This window comes from Spermophilus citellus, assembly GCF_964194105.1.
Source record: "Spermophilus citellus genome assembly, chromosome: 7".
NCBI classification, from domain to species: Eukaryota; Metazoa; Chordata; class Mammalia; order Rodentia; family Sciuridae; genus Spermophilus; species Spermophilus citellus.
The window spans coordinates 104,221,727-104,241,191 of NC_138188.1; the positions used below are offsets into that span (position 1 = coordinate 104,221,727).

Here is a 19,465-nt window from a genome sequence, read left to right on the forward strand (position 1 = left end):
TTTCCCTATCATCTCCAGGAAAATACCTCTGATTAATTTCTTCAACTGACCTTATAGAATTTGGGGTAACTAGTAGCAGTCCCATTTTGGCTAATATATCTCTTCCCCATAGATTAGCTGGTAAAGACTCTAACACATAAGGCTTAAATATTCCACTGTTCCCATCAGAATCTTCCCAATGGAGATAGTTGGCACTTTGAGCAGGCTGTGAAATCTGTCCTATTCCTTCTAGGTTAGCTGATGCTGTATGTAAAGGCCATTGCTTGGGCCAAAACCGGCTGGACAATATTGAGCTATCAGCTCCTGTATCAATAATTCCTAGGAAATTTTTATTATTAATTCTAAGTTTTAATAAAGGGCGTTCTTGTCGCACTAACTGGGACCAATATACTCTGTCCGGCGGTTTAGAAACTGAATCTACCGGCAGGTGCCTTTCTGAGACACAAGGCAATAATATTAATTGAGCAAAAATATCCTTTGGGGTGAGTCTTAGGGCATAATTGGATCTTACAGTAACATATAATTGCCCTTTAAATTCTGAATCTATCACACCAGGTATTACTTCAATAGCTCCCTTTAAATTATTACGCCCCAAAATTAAACCTACAGTATTCTCAGGAAGCGGCCCGAAAATCCCAGTAGGGATTTGTGTTGGTCCTGTTTCAGGATCTAATTCAACTGTCTCTGAAGGTCCTAAGAAAACTGTCTGTGATCCCTGTCTTTGTCCCGGTAAAAATCGCGGACTGTCCTGGTCGGCGCTGCCAGTGACGTCATACTCTGCGACCGTTCCTGGAATTCCCGGGCTCTCGCTAGGAGGAGATGCCGGCGGCAGTGAGAAAGCGGGCTGATCCGCGCCATCTGAATTCTCCGCATGGGGCTGCGAGTATAAGTTCACATTTCTAACCTTGGTCCCTAGTGCTTTTGTTTTCAAACGAAAGGAAATTAACTTAGCCTCAGGCCGATTTTCCATTTGAATAGACCTAATGGCTCTTTGAATACCTTTCAGAAGATCTTCTGGCGGCCACGGACTCTGGTCCATGTATTCAAAGAGACAGACTTCTAGGGCTGTCCAAGTTTTCTGTATATTCTCTATACCTCCAGGTATTTCAGTAGAAAGACAAACTCTCTGTAACTTTCTTCCTAATTTCTCCCAAGTAAGTAAATTTGGAGACTCTTGGTCACAAAACCAAGGACAATATTCACCTACAATCTTTAAGAATTGCAATAACTGAGTTTTCTTTATCTGTTTTCCTTTCTGATTAATTATACTGTCTAAAATAGTTAGATACATTTCCTTATCCGAAGAAGTAGAATTTCCCATTTTAAGTAAATTAACGTCTCTTTCCTTCAATATCTCTCGGTACTTTTGTGACCCAAATGTCACTTCTTCCTTTCTCTTATCTTATTTCTTATTTTCCTTATCCTCTTTATTACTTTTGTGACCCAAATGTCACTTCTTCCTTTTCTTTATTCTTTATTCCTTATTTTCCTTTATTTTCTCTTTATTTCTTTTCCTTATCTTCCTTTTTATTTTTTCCCTTAATCTTTTTAGCGCGCACTCCCACTCAATCTAACTAATTCAGAATGCCCCCCTCTTGGGCGCCAATTCTACCATGCGGCCTGCGCAGTGGTTTCATTAATGAGGTTCTGGCATTAAGTTAGTTAGAAGAGATCAAAATAAAACACACAGACAGTACCTTATTTTATATTGCTAGGTCCGAGACGGCTCGCCTCCCTGGTCCCCGCCTCAAGCCACCCAGCAGGGCAGCGAGGATTACTCTGGGCTAGCAGGAGAGAGAGAGAGCGAACACGCCGGGGAGTAGCCTTTTATTTGGGGGGACAAGAGATTCAGGGGAGAATTCCATCCAATGAAGGTTGAGGGGGGGCTGCACTCCAAGGTCAGGGTCAGTGATTTGGTCTCCAGGGTCAGTGGTTACGCACACCCCCACACAGATGGGCTCTCTCATCAGGAAAGGGTCGGGATAACTCCGACACAGCCAGAGTGCCTCAGGCCCTTAACGGGAGTCACCCAATCACGTGTCAGAATGGCTCCCCACAGTCAAAACTGCTTGTGAACACAAGAATGGCCCAGCCTTTTATTGAGTGACTAGGGCTGGGAGAGTCAGGGTTTTTTTTTTTTTTTTTTGTTCTTGTCTTTTGTGGTACAGTGGATTGAATGGGGGAGAAGTGTAGGGGGTTAATCTTTCTTCCATTGATCTACATCCTGGCCCTTTTATTTTGAGGCCAGGCTGGCCTTGAACTCATAATCATTCTGTCTCAGCTTCCCAAATAGCAGGGATTATAGGCTTGTGCTATCTCACCCAACTAGGGTCTGATCCTTTTATGATAACTTATTTGAGAAGTTTCTTTCTTGTGGAAGAGACTTGTGGAACAGGAGTCATAAATAACATAGGAACACAAGTTGACTACTTCCTTCTTTTTAATTCTGTGCTGATTTCAGAAGGGTCCAGAAATACCATGGAGGCAGAGCCACTTTTAGGGATCTAAGGAAGCCCTATGGAAGACTATTATTACCTCAGATATAGTAATGTTGATAGCGCCGATTTTGGGTGACAAAACTGCTTCCTCACAAGTTGAAGTTTGAACATTACCTAGGCAAGCATATAAAGCAGGGTTTATTTAAAAGAGAGCAACACAGTTTCTCCCAGGAGGGAGCTGGTATCCTGGTATACCAAGAAATGAGGGTGCCCTGCCCCTTTTATACATCCTAGACTTTCTTTGTTTTCCTACCTTCTTCCCTCTTTTTTTGGTTGGGGGTGGTGGTGCTGGGGATTGAGCCCACAGCCTTGTGCAAGCACTCTACCAACTGAGCTATATCCCTATCTCCCCACTTCTTCCCTCTTAGTTCTCTTTTTCTACACAGAAGACTAGGCTCTGGAGATGGCCCTGTGGGAGGGCCAAAGGGTGAGAAGCAGATGGGCCGGGTAAGAGACAAATGGAGTGATCCGGGCAGGAAGCAACCCTGGAGGTATTCATTAACAACTTCATAACTCCCTGTAGGAGAGGGACAATTCCAGGGACAGGTTATCTTAGCAACAGATTGAGAAGGGGTAGGTTATTTTGATGAGGGTGGAGGAAGGGCTCTAAAGGCATTAACATTTCAATCCCAGCCTCAGCAACTTAGGGAGACCCTGTCTCAAAATGAAAAATATAAAAGGTTGAGGATATAGCTCAGTGGTAGAGTGCCCCTGGGTTCAATTGCACTAGTATTGCAAAAAGAAAAGAGAAAAGAAAGAAAGAAAAAAAAAAGTGGAGGAGGAGGAAAACTAAAATTTAGTAACAGATCATGAATTAAGGCCGGAGAGTTTATCCATTTTATTCCCTGTTCTGGAACCTATTTGTTTTGAAAAGTCAGCCATTAACCTGTGGGATCTGATGCTTAATTATCCCATTTATAAATTGCTGACAAAGGGGCAGTTAGCCAATCTGTTCATTGTTCAATTTTATCATTATCCTTATTATTTAGTAGTGGGGATTGGTCCCAGGGGTGTTTTATCACTGAAATACATTCTAGTCCTTTTTATTTTTTATTTTGAGACAGTGTCCTGCTAAGTTGCTGCAGCTGGCCTTGAATTTGTGATTCTCCTGCCTCAGCCTTCCCGAGGTGCTGGGAATATAGATCTGCAGCACTGCTCCCAGCTGTTGTTGTTTTACTCACATATAAACCAAATCTTTCAAGTAGAAATTATAAAAGGAAAGAGTTGTTTTTAAAAATATTTTTATTCATATCACAAAAACATCACAATAATACAAGTAAAGCAAAACTTTTTAAAATTAGAGCTTGAAGAGTTATGGAAAATAATATTCCTTCATGACAGCCCCTGGGAAAAACAGAAGGACAGTGTAGCTTGGTCTTGTAGGCATATTATTTCCCATAACCCTTCAGAGCTAACACAGTTATCAAGTATAATAATAATAATTTAAGATAATTTATATGTTATTTATATTTGAAATATTACAAATTTCTTCTTGAGGTTTCCTTAAGATATTGTTTAAGGATTATAAACCTTAAATGCAGCAGCAGCTCCTGGTGTTTTTAGTTTTATTGTTTATTTTTTGATATTTGAGTCTTTACCTTAAGTTCTTGTCAGCCCACTACCTTTATTTTTTTCAATGATTTGTTCTGAAAGCAACCACTTAAAAGCGTACCCATGTTTCCTAGAATCTGGCCCCATTAGAATGCTGCCAAAATGAAACATCTTAAATCCAGTCACATTTGAGAAACTTGGCCATCTTGCTCTCCAGTTCCATTTTCAGATGAGAATATCTGCCCCGGTGTTAGCTGGGTCCACTCCTGGTCCAGTGGAAGGCAGTTTCAGGGAAAGAGGACTTATAAGTAACATAGGAACACAGTTGACTACTTTCTTCTTTTCAATTCTGTGTAGGCTCCAGGAACACCAAGAAGGAACACAACTTTTAAGGCTATTATTATTACCTCAGAAGATAGCTTACTATTTTTTAAAAAATCTCATTTTAAATGAGAACTTTCTAAGCACATTTTATAAATGAGGTAAAACTTATCTGTTGTCATTTACCAACCTTATCAGTCCAATATGAACCAGTAAACTATGACTTAAAACTGTCCCTCTCCAACTTCGTTATTGCTTTGAGGTACAAAAGATATACACTCATACATCAGAGGAAATTAATTTTGGATATTTCTGTTTTCTCTGAATCTGATGAGGAAGTTGGAGAGCAAAAAGGAAAAAAAAATAATATTAAATGAGCCAGCCTCATTGGCTTATTGTCTGTACCCAGCTACCCAGGAGGCTGACACAGGAAGATCACAAGTTCAAGTTTAGCCTGGGAAACTCAGCAACACTCTGTCCCAAAAATGAAAACAGAAAAAGATGACGTGTCTGTGTGCTGGGGATGAAGTTTTGTGGTACAGCCTTCAATATATTAAAAAAAAAAAAATTCAGGCTGAGCTCATCAAGGTCACCAGAGCTACTTCATCCAAACGGAGGTGGAACCTGAGGAAACAAAATAAATAAATGAGTTTTCTAAGCCCTAAATTTGCAAGGGAGAAAAAAATAAATTGTGCATTTTTAATCTCAAGGTAATTATTTTTTTTTAAAGAGAGAGGAAAGGGGGGGGGGAGAGAGAGAGAGAGAGAGAGAGAGAGAGAGAGAATTTATTTATTTATTTATTTTAGTTCTCGGCGGACACAACATCTTTGTTGGTATGTGGTGCTGAGGATCGAACCCGGGCCGCACGCATGCCAGGCGAGCGCGCTACCGCTTGAGCCACATCCCCAGCCCTCAAGGTAATTATTACTATTAATTTTAACCTCAAAGGTAGCTTGAGGTAATATTATAGATATAAATCTTAATAGCTAAAGAATATGAAGGAAGTTTGGAAGTATGAGAGAACTTAGAACTAGACTAATTTTCTCCACATGAAATATATGGTCAAGCAAGTGTTTATTAAAGCAGTTACACTAAACAATCAAATGCTATTGATCAAGACTCTCCTGTGTGTGGGGCAAAGAGGCATTAGACATGGTTGCCCTTTTCCATAGGTAGAAGTCTGTAAAGGGTATAAGACATGAAAATAAATTCTGGGCTATACAGAATTTCAGAGGCCAAATTCTCAAAACCATGTGGTAGTTATTGGGTCTTCTTTGGGGGAAAGGACAGATTTCAGTATCAAGAAATGAGCAATACACTGAAATAAAAAGAAAACAGGGTGTTTGGAAGATTGGAGAAATGTGTAGTGAAAGGAGCTTAAAGTCCAGTTTGAGCCCTGCTTTAGCTCCTTCTCTGTATAATCTCAGCCAAATCACTCACCTCTGGGAGTCTTGGGTTTCTCCCTATAAAATAGAAATAGAAAGATATTGCTCAAAGACATTTTTATTTTATTTATTTATTTTGTGATACAGAAGACAAAACCCAGGAGTGCTCTACCACTGAGCTCATCCCTGATATGAGTACCAGAAATATTATGAGAATTGATTATTAACTATACTGATTATTGATTAAATATTGAGTGATATAAGCAGTGTGCCAATGATGTAATGTGAACTGCAGAACTTAGATAGACTTAAGTTAGTGATGTAAGAGGATACACCCAGGGTGTAACCAGGTACACCCCAGACGCCACCCAGCTAACATCTGGAGACACAGCTGAATGGGGGCTTTAAAAACCTAGAATTCTGTGAGCTGGTGGGGCTGACAGGACTGAGATACCTCCATTGCTTTCGCCACCCCACCTGCACCAGACTCCTCTGGCCTGGGTCGAGTTCTAGCATAGGTGAGCATCTGGGACCCTTGGGTATAGACTCAGTCAGGACTTAGAATTAGGATGTGTGTGTTGAAGTGTGATGAGCATTAATAAAATGGATTTGATTGAATCTAACTACTTCTCTGACTATAAGAATGGCTGGTGACAATCCCCTGTGTGGGGCCACCCAGAGCTATTTGAAAAGCCTCCACTCAGCCTTGGAACCAGGGAGATTTTGGTCTGGCATGGCAAGTCATTTTGTGGCTTTGTAAGGATGACCTTAACCTAAGAAGGGCCTTAGCCTAAGTAACTCCATTTTAAAATAAAACAGCAGTCCCCACTACACAAGCCTCAGAGCCCTCCAATATTGTCATCAGGCATAGCCTGATAAGTCAACTTCCACAACCCTGATAAAACTCAGAGTGAAGTCACTGTCATTTACTTTCGCCCTGATAAAGTCAGAGGTGAGAGAGCCGGGCAGAAACCACCAGACCAGATGTCCTGACCCTAGAATAAAAGACATCACTGAGAAACCTGGTAATGGCTGACAGGGAATGAAAGGGCGGGTAGAAGCCCCAAAATTTAGCATAAATGATGGAGCAAATGAACAGACATTTAGTCAGACAACGCTGATGCCCACATGTTGGAGAGCCAGATGAGGACCTGGACTGACATCCCAACTCTTCTCATCATCTGCTTGATCCTCTGCATCATCCTCACCACTCTCAAACTCTACAGCCATATCTTGACCCTGGTGAGAACAGTGACTTCTCCTTACAACCCTCTCCTCAGTGGGTCATCCTCTCCACCCCACGAGAAGCCTCCATTGGTTCCTGACCTGATCACAGTGGTCTGAGTGAATGTGCATCTGCTGGACTTAAGGCCTAAGGCTTGAGACTTTAGATCTGGCACTTGAGCTTAGCATGCAGAGGGAATGTGTGTAATGAGTCTGTCATGATTAAGGGTGTTTGCAGTGCTTAGAATGGACTTAGAATTATTTGTTTTGGATTGATTATGTCTATTGCAGGGCTCAGCATTAAGGATTGTTGTTTTCTTGATTAAGAACCTATAGAGTGAAATGGTATTGAATAATCTGAGTGAAAAAAGCATTGAAAAGGGCATTAGCACAAAGACATTCTTTATTTCTCCCCTCGACTGCATATGTCACACCTTTGCCCATTGCAACAGGCTTCCCCCACTTAATGGATTACGCAAAGCACTTTGTGACCTCAGTCTTTGGTTGGCTAGGGAGGCTGCTCTGTAGCTCTGGAGTTGGCATGCCCACTGGGCTTGGACAGCTCACCTCCTACCTTATTTGGCAAAAGAACATTCCATGGAAAACCTTTGAAGAAGCCCTCTTGTATAAATAAAGCAAATGTAGGCTCTTCTCTCTCTCTCTCTAGTGTGGAAGCAGGACCCCTAGGGTTGCAGAGCCATCATATCCTCACTTTTAAAAACTACTTTCTGTGTAGGGTGATTTTTTTGCCGAATTCTTTTCTTAGCATTATTTCGCAGCCAGCCTGCTCCACACAGAGAAAACCCAAATTTCACAGCCCGTGTGGGACATGGACAAGAATCCCTAGTCATTTTTATTTTTCATTTTGAGACAGAGTCTCACTAAGTTGCTAAAGCTGGCCTCAAACTTGTGATCCTCCTGCCTCAGCCTCCTGAGTAGCTCATAGAGATTTTTATAAGACTAGGATGACATGGTAGGCTGGGCATGTTAACACACATCTGCAATCCCAATGTCTCCAGAGGCTGAGGCAGGAGGATAGCAAGTTCAAGGTCAGCCTCAGCAATTTAGAGAGGCCCAGAGCAACTTAGCATGATCCTTCTCAAAAAAAAAAGTGCAGGGCAGAGGTGGGGATGTAGCTCAGTGGTAAAGCACCTCTGGGTTCAATCCCTACTACCGCCCCCCCCCAAAAAAAAAGAAATGGTGTTTTTGAAAAACCTAAGGGGTTTTTTCATTTTCCTTTATTTTTAAAGGAAATTCTACAGGTTCTCATTTCTCATGCAGGGGTTACCTGAAACTTCATAAGTTAAAGCTAAACATGAGTGTTATAAATACCTTACACCTGATATCAGTAAAGATTTCAATGTTCCAATGTTTCTCTTACATAAAGACCACTGTCTTTTAGGAGAATACCAAATTGATAGTCAACAGTGTAACTCTCACAAAAGCTAAATTTCCTTTAAAAGAAAGAATATTCCAGATCCTAGATAGCGATTTCCTCCCGTGTGTAGAGTCACTAAGACAGATCTAAAAGTCTTGAACTCCATTCACTAGCATCTAGTGCCTGGAAATGAGGCTATGTGAACACTGGTAAGGACTGAGGATGTTTAGACTGAAGAGATCAGCTGGCATGTAGAGTTAAAAGTTTCAAAACTTTTCCTGTAGGCATTGGGGTCTCTTCTGAGTTTTTAAGTGAGCAAAGGGCATGGCAGAATAATTCTTGATGTAATTTGGCTGAGTGATTGTTCAGAAGGATGAGTCTGTCAGGAAGAGGCAGAGAAATCAAGGAAGATGTGATCACGTCAGTACGAACTGATCCCAATCTGTGTCCACGAAAAGTGAGAGATATAGGGAAAATAAATGATTGGAATACGAAGTTAGCTCAGGAGTTTTATAAATAAAGATACTGAGTTGGCTGACAAGAGGAGAAGATTTCAGGCTGGAGATGTAGCTCAGTTGGTAGGGTGCTTTCCTTGCATGCACAAGGCCCTGGGTTCAATCCCCAACACCACCAAGAAAAAAAAATTCAAGATGGCAGAATAGCACCTTCAAAGGAAGAGAGAGGGGCTTTTTTTTTTTTCATTTTGAATGAAATCTGTTTAGAGTAATATGAATAAATTTTTGAGGTGAGGTAGTAAGTAAAAGAGCTCACTTTTGATACTAAGAGGAAGAAAGAGTGCCTCAGATCAGCACCATCCCATATGTCCCACAGGGGTAGAGAAGAGCTAGAGAAAGCTACCTTTTCATATTATGTGTAGCCTCAGGCTTCTGCAGGTCCTCTGTAAATGTGGGCTGCCGTCCTCATCTCTACTCCTTCCTCGTTCCTTCTCTGCATGCGCATGTGTAGTACTTGGAGATAAACATGAACAATAAAAATGATATTAAGTCTACCTTAAATCATGGCTGTGTGTTTCAGCAAGACTTCAGACTGCCTTAGATCTAGAGCAGTGGTTCTTAGACCAGGGGGAACTTTCATCCTCTCCCACCAGAGGACATTTGGTAATACTTCAAAAAAGACATTTGGTTGTCACAACCCCGGGCAAAGGTGCTCCTGGCACCTAGTGAGTAGAGGCTAGGCAAGTTGCTAAGCATCCTAGAGGATACAGAACAGGACTCTAAAACAAAGAATTATTCGGCCCAAAATGTGGATATTAATAGTGCTCAGAATGAGGATCCTGAATTAGAGGGTAAGATTGAATAGTTTGTATTTGAAATACTCTTGAGTCCCACCCATAGAGTAATTTGCTCATAACACAGTCACTTTTGACTTTCTCTGAGCATTGACATTTTGTGAGTGTGCTGAAAGCTAGAAAAATCAGCAGAAGGTGGTCTTCTAATTTTCTTCACTCAGTGTGTGTGATTTCAACTCCAGGAATTACCCTTCCTGGTAATTACAGCTATAGCTTTGGCCTAGCAGTTCCTCTTCATTTTTAGTCACAGAGATCTAAGGCAGAATGTGTCAAAGGCCACAAGTTTAAATTCCTAGAGTAAAATATCCTAAATGTATTTTCATCAACCACTTTTCCTCATCTTTTATCCAAAAATGTGTTCTGAAGACTTGAGCATCAGTGAGCAACTGTGACCATGTAGTTTCTCAACTTCATTAGTGCACCTTGTTGTCCTTCAAGAAAATAACTCTTGCCCTTGAAATCTTGATGTTCTGCCTTTCCTCTAACTCCAAACCAAAGATTAAAAATGTCAATTAGCACTGGAGATGTTTTCAAATTAGTTAGCAAGCCTCAGTATCTCCAAGAAAATACAAAATTAGGGAAAATAAAAGGGCCACGGTAGAATGCATATTAAGGGTACTGACTTCTTGTCTTTGTTAACTCCAGCACCTAGGAAAGTGCCAGGCACATAGTAGGTATCAAAAATATTTGTGCAGAGAATGAAAAGAACTTATTTTTTTGAGACAAGTTAAAAAAGACATTGAAGTTATCATAGACTTGCTCAAACATGAGAAGTGTTTTAGTCAGCTTTTTCACTGCTGTGATTAAAAAGGTCTGACTAGAACAATTGTAGAGGAGGAAAGGTTTATTTGAGGGCTCAAGGTTTCAGAGGTCTTAGTCCATAGAAGGCTGGCTCAGTTCCTTGCGGCTCAAGAGGAAGTAGAACATCATGGAGGAACAGTGTCGCAGAGGGAAGCAGCTCATGTGATGTTCAGGAAACAGAGACAGACTCCCCCAGCCACGCTCCAATTCCCACCCCCTCCAGCCACACCCTACCACTTTAGTTACCACTCAGTTAATCCCTATCAAGGGACTAAATGACTGATTGAGTTAAGACTCTTACAACCCAATCATTTCTCCTCTGAACCTTCTTGCATGGTTTCACACATGAGCTTCTGGGGGAAACCTCACATCCAAACCATAACAAGAAGAGAATAAGCTAAAATGACAGAGAGATGCTGAAACACACTAATAGAGTTTGGGCTTCCAGGAATTGAGATCGTGATGATATACAGGTAGTACTTACTGCAAATGAAACAGGTCCCAAGTATTATAGCGATGCCTACACACACCGGGATTAGGATCCTTCTCTTCCACAGCTGATCATCAGGAGGATCTTCCTTGGCTGTGGAGGGAAAAGAAAAATGTCAGCTACAGCTTGATTTCCATCCTGTCCTCTTCTATATACACATGAGGAGAATTATTCACTTCTGTGCCTTGTCACCTCACCAAGACACAGCTGCTAACAACTTTCTTGTATAATTCTTCAATCAGACACATACTGAGGGCAACTAATCTTCAAATCTCAGTCACTGAATATGAGAAGGACCGTTTGAACTTTTGCTTTTACTGAGCTACGTGAGCAAAAGAAAGAGTCTAATGCCTGGTGCAGCGTACTCCCGTAATCCCAGCGACTCGGGAGGCTGAGGCAGGAGGTTGGCAAGATTGAAGCCAACCTTGGCGTTAGAGATATCCTGTCTCAAAATAAAAAATAAGAAGGGCTGAGTTTGCAGCTCAGTGATAAAGTGCCCCTGGCTTTAATCCCTAGTACCCCATCCCCCACAAAAAAGGAAAGAGTGTGAGGAGATACTGTAAAAGGCATTTTGTTTTCATCACTACGTCTTCCTACTAATACTTAGCTGATGTCCCATTCTACATATACTTTATTTTTCCTTCTCTAGTTCTGTCCTGCTTTCTACCTTTCTCTTAGCATGTTCTCTTTCCACACATACTACTGTCTGGGATGGCAGTCTTCCTGGATGATCTCATCCATTCCCAAGGCTTGAAATGCCATGTGTTATCATATTTCTGATCTGATTTCCAAGCTCCAGATTTTGTAGTTTTGGGGCCTGACAAGATAGTTGGAGGTCGGCTTCTCCACCTGATTAAAACGGAACTCACTATATTCTTTCCGAAAGCACATCTGCCACCTGTATTCACCAGGGCAGTGAGTGCCACCATTAGTTACCCCCATGCATGATATGTTTTCTTGGTATTCACTTCCCAGTAGCCTATCATGGGCTTTTGTATACACAGTACCTCTGGTGCTGATTGCTTTTTCCCAAATCTCTCTCAGGGACTGCTTTAGTTTGGACTTTTCTCATTTCCTACTTAGTATCCTCCAAACTGGTCTCTGCCTCAGGTGTGTTAGGCTGTAACAATTCCTACACATTGCTGCTACAGTCATTATTCTAGAATGTGTTTCTGATCACAGCATACCTACTAATGACAGATTAGGGAAAGTTGGCTCTTCTTCTTCTTTTTTTTTTTTTTTTTTGGTTAAATACCACATTACAAGGAGACATCAAGGTATTACCAAGGTAGGCCTCTGTCATCCAAAATGACACACAAAATAACAAAGAGGCCTTCACCTGCCCACCTGGTTATCCTGGGATTCTGGAATTTCACAGCCTCTGGCTCACACCTGGCTTCCTCTCAGAAGCCATTCACACCCACCTGGGAGCTTCATTTAGCCTGAGGGACCTTGTGGGAGTGAGGGAAAGAAGGAAACATACCTGGCAGCAGTCTACTGGCCCTGCCTGGATGCTATGACACACCACGGGGCAGACTCAGAAGCCAGAGCACACTGAGCCAGGACACCTGAGCCTAAAGCTTCTTAGACACCATGAGTGGGGGTCCCCGGTTTACCTCTTTCCAGTTTATCAAGGTTTAACAAATTTGGCAGGTCTAGACTACAAAAATCATATACCCAATCTGTTTAATTAATTATTGGATTTTTTCCAGATCAGGTATTTTTTAATTACTTTGATTATTATGTTTTTACCCAAATGGAGCACAACTTTTCATTTCTCTGATTGTACATGGTATAGAGTCATACCATTCTTGCAATCATACCCATTCGTAGGGGCGATGATGTTCATCTCATTCTACCATCTTCCCCCACACACTCTGCCTCCCCTCTCCTCTCCCTCCCTTCCCTCCCTTCTGCTCAATCCAAAGTTCCTCCATTCTTTCCATGCCCCCTGCCCATTGTTGATCAGCATCCACTAATCAGATAAAACATTTGGCCTTTGGTTTTTGGGATTGGCTTATATCGCTTAGCATGATATTCTTCAACTCTGTCCATTTACCCATAAATGCCATAATTTCACTCTTCTTTAAGGCTGAGTGGTGTTCCATGGTGTATATATACCACAGTTTCTTTATCCATCCATCTAGTGAAGGGCATCTAGGCTGTTTCCTCAGTTTAGCTATTATGAATTGAGCTGTTATAAACATTGAATTGGCTGCATCGCTGTAGTATGCCAGATCAGGTATTCTTATAGCAAAGGTTTACTCACATTAACCCATAACATTTTTATGAACTATACACACCTAACCTATGTATGTTTATATGGTCACCCTTGACCACATACAAATGCATTATTTACTTTCAACTCAACTCTAAATGATGCCTGCAGCCCAGTTAGTGAGATTTGAGATGTTTATACTCTACAGTTCTCCAACCACAAAGACAAAGCCTACACATTAGCTAGCAACAGTGCCTGGGCCAAATCTGGACTACCACCTATTTTAAATAAGGTTTTATTCAAATACAGACATGTCACTCATTGACATGTCAATGCTGCTTCATGTACAGCAGCAGAACTGAGCTATTGCAGAAGATACTGTGTGACCTGTAAAGTCTGAAATATTTACTATCTGACTCTTTTCATAAAAATTTTTGGCAACCTTTGTCCTAAAATGTCACATATACCCATCTTCCAAACATAAATAATGTCCAATGTAAAACAGGATTCAAGCTATTGTTACTGATTAATCTCTGTACTAATTCCCACATACAGGATAATCTAAAATTGGCTAATGATAAATATCTAAAGTAAAAAAAAAAAAACCGAATTAATAAACCTTCATTACTGTATGATTCAAATCTTATTTTTATAAATTTTTAGAATATATATAAATATGATTGAAAAAGAGGAGTTTGGAGTATTGATGAAAGAAACCATGTCAAATTTTGGTTTATATTGGACTAATTTTCCCAGGAAATTTTATCTCATTACCTACTGAAGAAAATAGTTTAAGAATCTACCCCAAGACTGAAAACTCTAGAATAGATACACTAGAATGAAGTTGTGTGCCATCTAAAATATCTCAACAACAAGAAGGCATAAGCCATACCATGTATTATGCTCCATATTTACAAACCACTGAATATCTTGCTTGGTACAGTCTTTCTTATTAAGCAGACAACAAAATGTATCTTTGGGAGTGGAGCTGGGGGTTGGGGGAGGATCCCAATGGTCCTCTGTTATGGTTAGCCATATGAATTAGAAAATGAATTTCAAGTATCTGAGTTCTCCTGTGATAACCTACATGGGTTTAACATACCTCTAAACCCAACTTTTTCATTTTATATTTTCAGATGATCTTATTTCTTAGGGAAAGAGAATTCTATAGTATTGCCCACAAAATTTTTAATCATTCACATTTTTTACCAGACTTGGTTCTGAATGAACCAGTAGTTCCTATTAAGCACATTCAGTCACAAAAGACAAAGATTTTTACCATGGCCCATTGAGGTAGGCTGCTCTAAAAGAAAGTGACAGAACCCTGAAGGAAATTCCAAAGAAATACAAATGTTACTGCTTTATTTATTTATTTCTGGTTCTGGGTATTAAACCCAAAGCCTCTCTACCACTAAGCTACCTCCCAGCCCTTTTTATTTTTTTATTTTGACATAGGGTCACACTAAGTTGCTGAGGCTGGCCTTGAACTTGTGATCCTCTTGGCTCACAGTCACAGGATTACAGGTGTGTGCCACCATGCTGAGGCAAATTTTAGTGCTTTTAATAAAAACAATATTATTACAATAACTCACCTACAATGACTACCTGATAAATAGCACTTATTAAGTATATAAATTTTAGAATATTTATTCTAGGAACATTATCGTCACATTTGTGCAATAAACTTAACAAGAACATAATAGCCTAACTTGTGTGTCTAAAATGACTGTAAAATTACTATCAGTAAGTTTGATCTAAAAGCATATCTGGCTGAGTTCTTTTCAGATTCCATGCAGTAAAATATCCCCAGGAAAAGGTGGCTTACATTTTTCCCAGTTGAATATCTGTGACACTGATAAGTCTCCATACTTGACGAGACACTCAAAGCTGTGGTTGCTGGTGACATTGAAATCCAGGTTGCTGTAAACAGCATACAACTCAGTTTCAGGATCTTGGTAAACTGTAGTGTTGACAGCTTTTACTTCTTCTCCATTTTCCAACCAGAAGAGATAAGGCTTAGGAAATCCTCCAGAGGTGGAGCATGTTATCCTTCTAAGGTCAGGAGATGGATGTTCAGAGTCTGTTATGCTGGGGGTAGGGAAGTCAGCTAAAGAAAGAACAGGATAGAACTAGAGTCAGATATCTAGGCATATGGCTTTATATTCTTGGTCAATTATTTAGTTTTATTAAGAATGATAAAGTGAGATATAATTTGCAACTCCTCATAAGTCATTAATAGCTGTGTATAATCCAAAGACTTCAATTTGAATTGGTTGTATCCATTTTTTTTCACCACTTTTGATGAAGATCAGAAGGCACTTAGAGAAAGAAATAGGTTCATGTGACTAAATGTTGACAGAGTACTTGTGATTGTTAGAGGCAAACAGAAAAAATAGCAAACATTTATTGAGCTCTATTCACTTAGGTCTGGACATTATCTTATTTTGTCTTCACAGCAACACTAAAAGGTACATATAGATCAAAAAAGGTCAGATATCAAGCAATAAATACACAGTGGTGCACACCTATAGTCCCAGTTACTGGGGAAACTGAGGCAGAGGGATCACTTGAGACCAGGAGTTGGAAGCCAGCTTGGGCAAAGCAGCAAGACCTTGTCCCTTAAAAAATATATAATTAAAAGGTTGAATGTCAGTAACTTTATAAGATGTAACCTAATATAATTTCCGTGTTATAAATAATAAACTGAGATCTGGAGAAATCAAAACTGGTAGGTAACAACTGGGGTCTGCATTCAGGTTTTCCTGACACCAGAGCTTTGTCCTTGCTGTCCCTTTGTTTCCTTTTTTTCTGTCACTTGAAGTAAAAAAGTACCTCTCTTCTATTTGATCTGTTTATTTGGTAAAGCCACCACCCTCCTGAGCCATTTTTAGTTGGCATTATTATTATTTCCTACTTGTTAATCTATCCATAAGACCAAATCATTACTTTCATACATTTGTTTCTTTTCACATCATTATGACATGGGTTATAACCTGGAATAACAAATCAAATAAATCATATTCTAAATTATTCGAAGTCAGATGGTTTACAGACACATAAACATTTGTGAAATACCACTTCAATGGACACAATTTAGAAAATTCAGAATGGTTCTGGGTGAAGTAGGTCACTTTTCCCTTTTTGTTTTCTTTTAACTGATGTCTCTCTACCCCTATTCCAGGACACCACTAATTTCATGTTTAGCTGTCCTTGGTCTTCTACTGTAATCTGCCACCAGAGCCAGCCCTCCCTAAAAGGTTTTCTCTTCCTCTTCTTGGATTTTTTTTTTTTTTTGTATGTGTGTATGTGATGCTGGTAATTGAACCCAGGATCTCTCACATGCTAGGCAAGGACTGAACTACATCCCCAGCCTTTTTTATTTTATTTTTTCTAGTTTTTAAAAAAATGTTCTAATTAGTTGTACATGGCAGTAGAATGCATTTTGACACATTATACATGAATGGAGCACAACTTCTCATTCCTCTGGCTGTACATGGTACAGAGTCACAACAGTTGTGTAATCATACATGTGTATAGGGTAATAATGTCCATCTCATTCCACCATCCTTCCCACCCCCACAGTCTTCCCCTTCCCTCACTCCCCTCCCCCAGTCCAAAGTTCCTCCATTCTTCCCTACTTTTACCACTCTGCCCGCCCCCACATTATGGATCAGCATCTGCTTATCAGAGAAAACATTTGGCTTTTGGTTTTGGGAGTTTGGTTTATCTCACTTAGCATAATATTCTCCAGCTCCATTTACCTGCAAATGCCATAATTTCATTCTTCTTTAAAGCTAAACACTATTCCATTGTGTATATATATCACATTTTCTTTATCCATTCATCTGTTGAAGAGCATCTAGGTTGGTTCCATAATTTATCTATTGTGAATTAAGCTGCTATAAACATTGGTGTGGCCGAGTCACTGTAGTATGGTGATTTTTTATTTTATTTTATTTTATTTTTGGTACCAGGGACTGAACTCAGGGATACTCGACCACTGAGCCACATCCCTAGTTCTATTTTGTATTTTTTATTTAGAGACAGGGTCTTGCTGAATTGTTTTGTGCCTCACTTCTTTCTAAAGCTGGCTTTGAACTCATGACCCTCTTCTCTCAGTCTCCAGAGCTGCTGGGATTATAGACGTGCGCCACCAAGACCGGGTCTAGTATGCTGATTTTAAGTCCTTTGGGTATGAACTGAGGAATGGGATAGCTGGGTCAAAGGGTGGTTCCATTCCAAGATTTTTATTTTATCTTGAGATAGGGTCCCATTCAAGTTGCCAAGGCTGGCCAGGAACTTGTCATCCTCCTGCCTCAGCCTCCCAGTAGCTAGAATTACAGGTGTGCACCACCATGCTCAGCTTTCTTTCCTTTTTTTTGTGTGTGTCTTTGTTTTTGTACAAGAGATTGAACCCAGGGGCACTTAACTGCTGTGCAACATCCACTACATCCTTAGTTCTTTTTTTTTTTTTTTTTGAAAGAGGGTCTTGCTAAGTTTCTGAGGCTGGCTTTGAACTCACGATCCTCATTCCTCTGCCTTCTGAGCAGCTGGGATTACAGGTGTGAGCTACTGCACCCGGACTTCTTTGTCTTTTCTTTGACTCTGCTTCTCTCTGAGCATTCTGTTAGAGGACCACGTGCCTAATGTAATTAACTAGTGTGCAGGCTAATATGTTTGTGGTGCCACCTCCCACAGGTCACACAGTTTCACTTTTAACTGAGCTTTTCTGGGAGAAATGGTGAAACTCTCAGGAGCACTATAAAGATGAGTATTTCAGGAATTAATGCATTTTGGAAGAGGAGAGCTTCTTAGTCCTCCTCAGACCACATCATCATATAACCATTTACTCCAACAACAAGCAGAAAAAAACAGAGTGAGGTGTAAGATAATTCCATGTCCTCTGGCTTACCCCCTAAGCTTTAGGTGTAATCTGATTGCCACAGAAAAAGATTCATAGCTAATGACTGAAGTGGGGAAGAACAGTGAGGAATTCACTAAGAATCTGCCAAAGTCATCTATGATCAAGATTCATCATTACATTTTAGTAAGTATAAGGTTTGGTTTTCACAAAAGCTTTAAGTGCCCAGAAAGTAAAAGAATTGTTTGAATTTCAAGTGCGAGGAAATAGCTGAGGCTGTCATTTCTCAACAAGGACGTGGGCTGCATCAGTGTCTTGTAGAAACTGTGACCAAGGAACATTCCTTCCTATCCAATATAAGCCATAGTAGCCCTTCACACTAAGGGTATAAATAGGGCTTCTTTCTGGGGCAGGAGTGACTCATCAAACCAATTCTCTAACCTCTAACTTCACAGGAGGGGCTGTTAGATGGGAGTTTCAAATATTCAGTAAGTTATCATTTTGAAAACGTTAGATTATAATAGTAAGATAGCCATTGTACGACGAGGTGTTCAGATACAATCTGAAAACCATGCCTGCATTGCTCTTTTCTCTTTTCCAATGAGGCACTACAGGCACATATGGCCTGCTCAGGTGGAGTTAATAGCACAGCTACATGAGAACAAAGATGCCCTCCTGAGACTCAGAAGGCGTCTCAAGCCATTACACTGCCCAGGATGATTGCCATGACTTTGGGTTGTCAGAGTACAAGAAATGCACACTAACAGATATTTCCATTTTGAGAAATCAGTGAGGATGCACTGGAACACTGCAGACCAACCCTAAGAAGAAAATGAAATAAGATACATCCCTTTTGGGTAAAATTTCCGATTGAAACAATAGACATAGTGTCTTTTAGGGCATTAAGAATCAATCAATCTTTTTTTTTTTTTTTTTAAAGACTGTAAAAGAATCTGGTTGAATACCAATTAAAAAACAAAAACAAAAACAAAACACAACAAAAACCAGGGGCGGGGGAGGATCTATCAGATTAGAAAACGGATCACCTACCTTTGATAGACAGCATCACAGAAGTCAAGTGTTCCACTTGGAAAGATCCTTTTTTAGTCTTCTGAACCACACAGGTATATGTGCCCCTGTCTGACAGGCGCAGGGCCAAGATCACCAGGGAGAGGTTGTTAGTGATTTCAGGGATGGTCCGGTTCTGGTACTGGGACCACACCTGTACTCTCCCAGATATGACACTCAGCACCATTTTGTTTTCCTTTTGCCAGTAAATGCGAACTCTTGATAGCTCGTCAACAGAGATGTTGTAGTTACAGGACAGTTTTGCCATTCCTTGAACTGTCTTAGTCACCTGGCTAATGCCTAAGGAGAGACAAAGACAACAAGGTTTTATTTTTACTAAATATAGATTCTTACAGGGGCA

At 40.3% G+C, this 19,465-nt stretch overlaps 1 protein-coding gene across 1 annotated transcript in view; it reads right to left on the reverse strand.

The window, feature by feature from the left end:
• Nucleotides 1-3,848: 3,848 nt before the first annotated feature.
• CD80 (CD80 molecule) overlaps nucleotides 3,849-19,465 on the reverse strand; it is a 29,291-nt gene continuing 13,674 nt past the window's right edge. The window contains exons 3-7 of the mRNA XM_081301747.1: nucleotides 19,087-19,404; nucleotides 15,001-15,282; nucleotides 10,952-11,050; nucleotides 9,216-9,325; nucleotides 3,849-4,994 (exon numbers count right to left, since the gene is read on the reverse strand). Of these exons, the coding sequence (XP_081157873.1) occupies nucleotides 9,237-9,325; nucleotides 10,952-11,050; nucleotides 15,001-15,282; nucleotides 19,087-19,404 (788 nt within the window). The 3' untranslated portion in view covers nucleotides 3,849-4,994; nucleotides 9,216-9,236. The remainder of the gene's footprint in view (nucleotides 4,995-9,215; nucleotides 9,326-10,951; nucleotides 11,051-15,000; nucleotides 15,283-19,086; nucleotides 19,405-19,465) is intronic.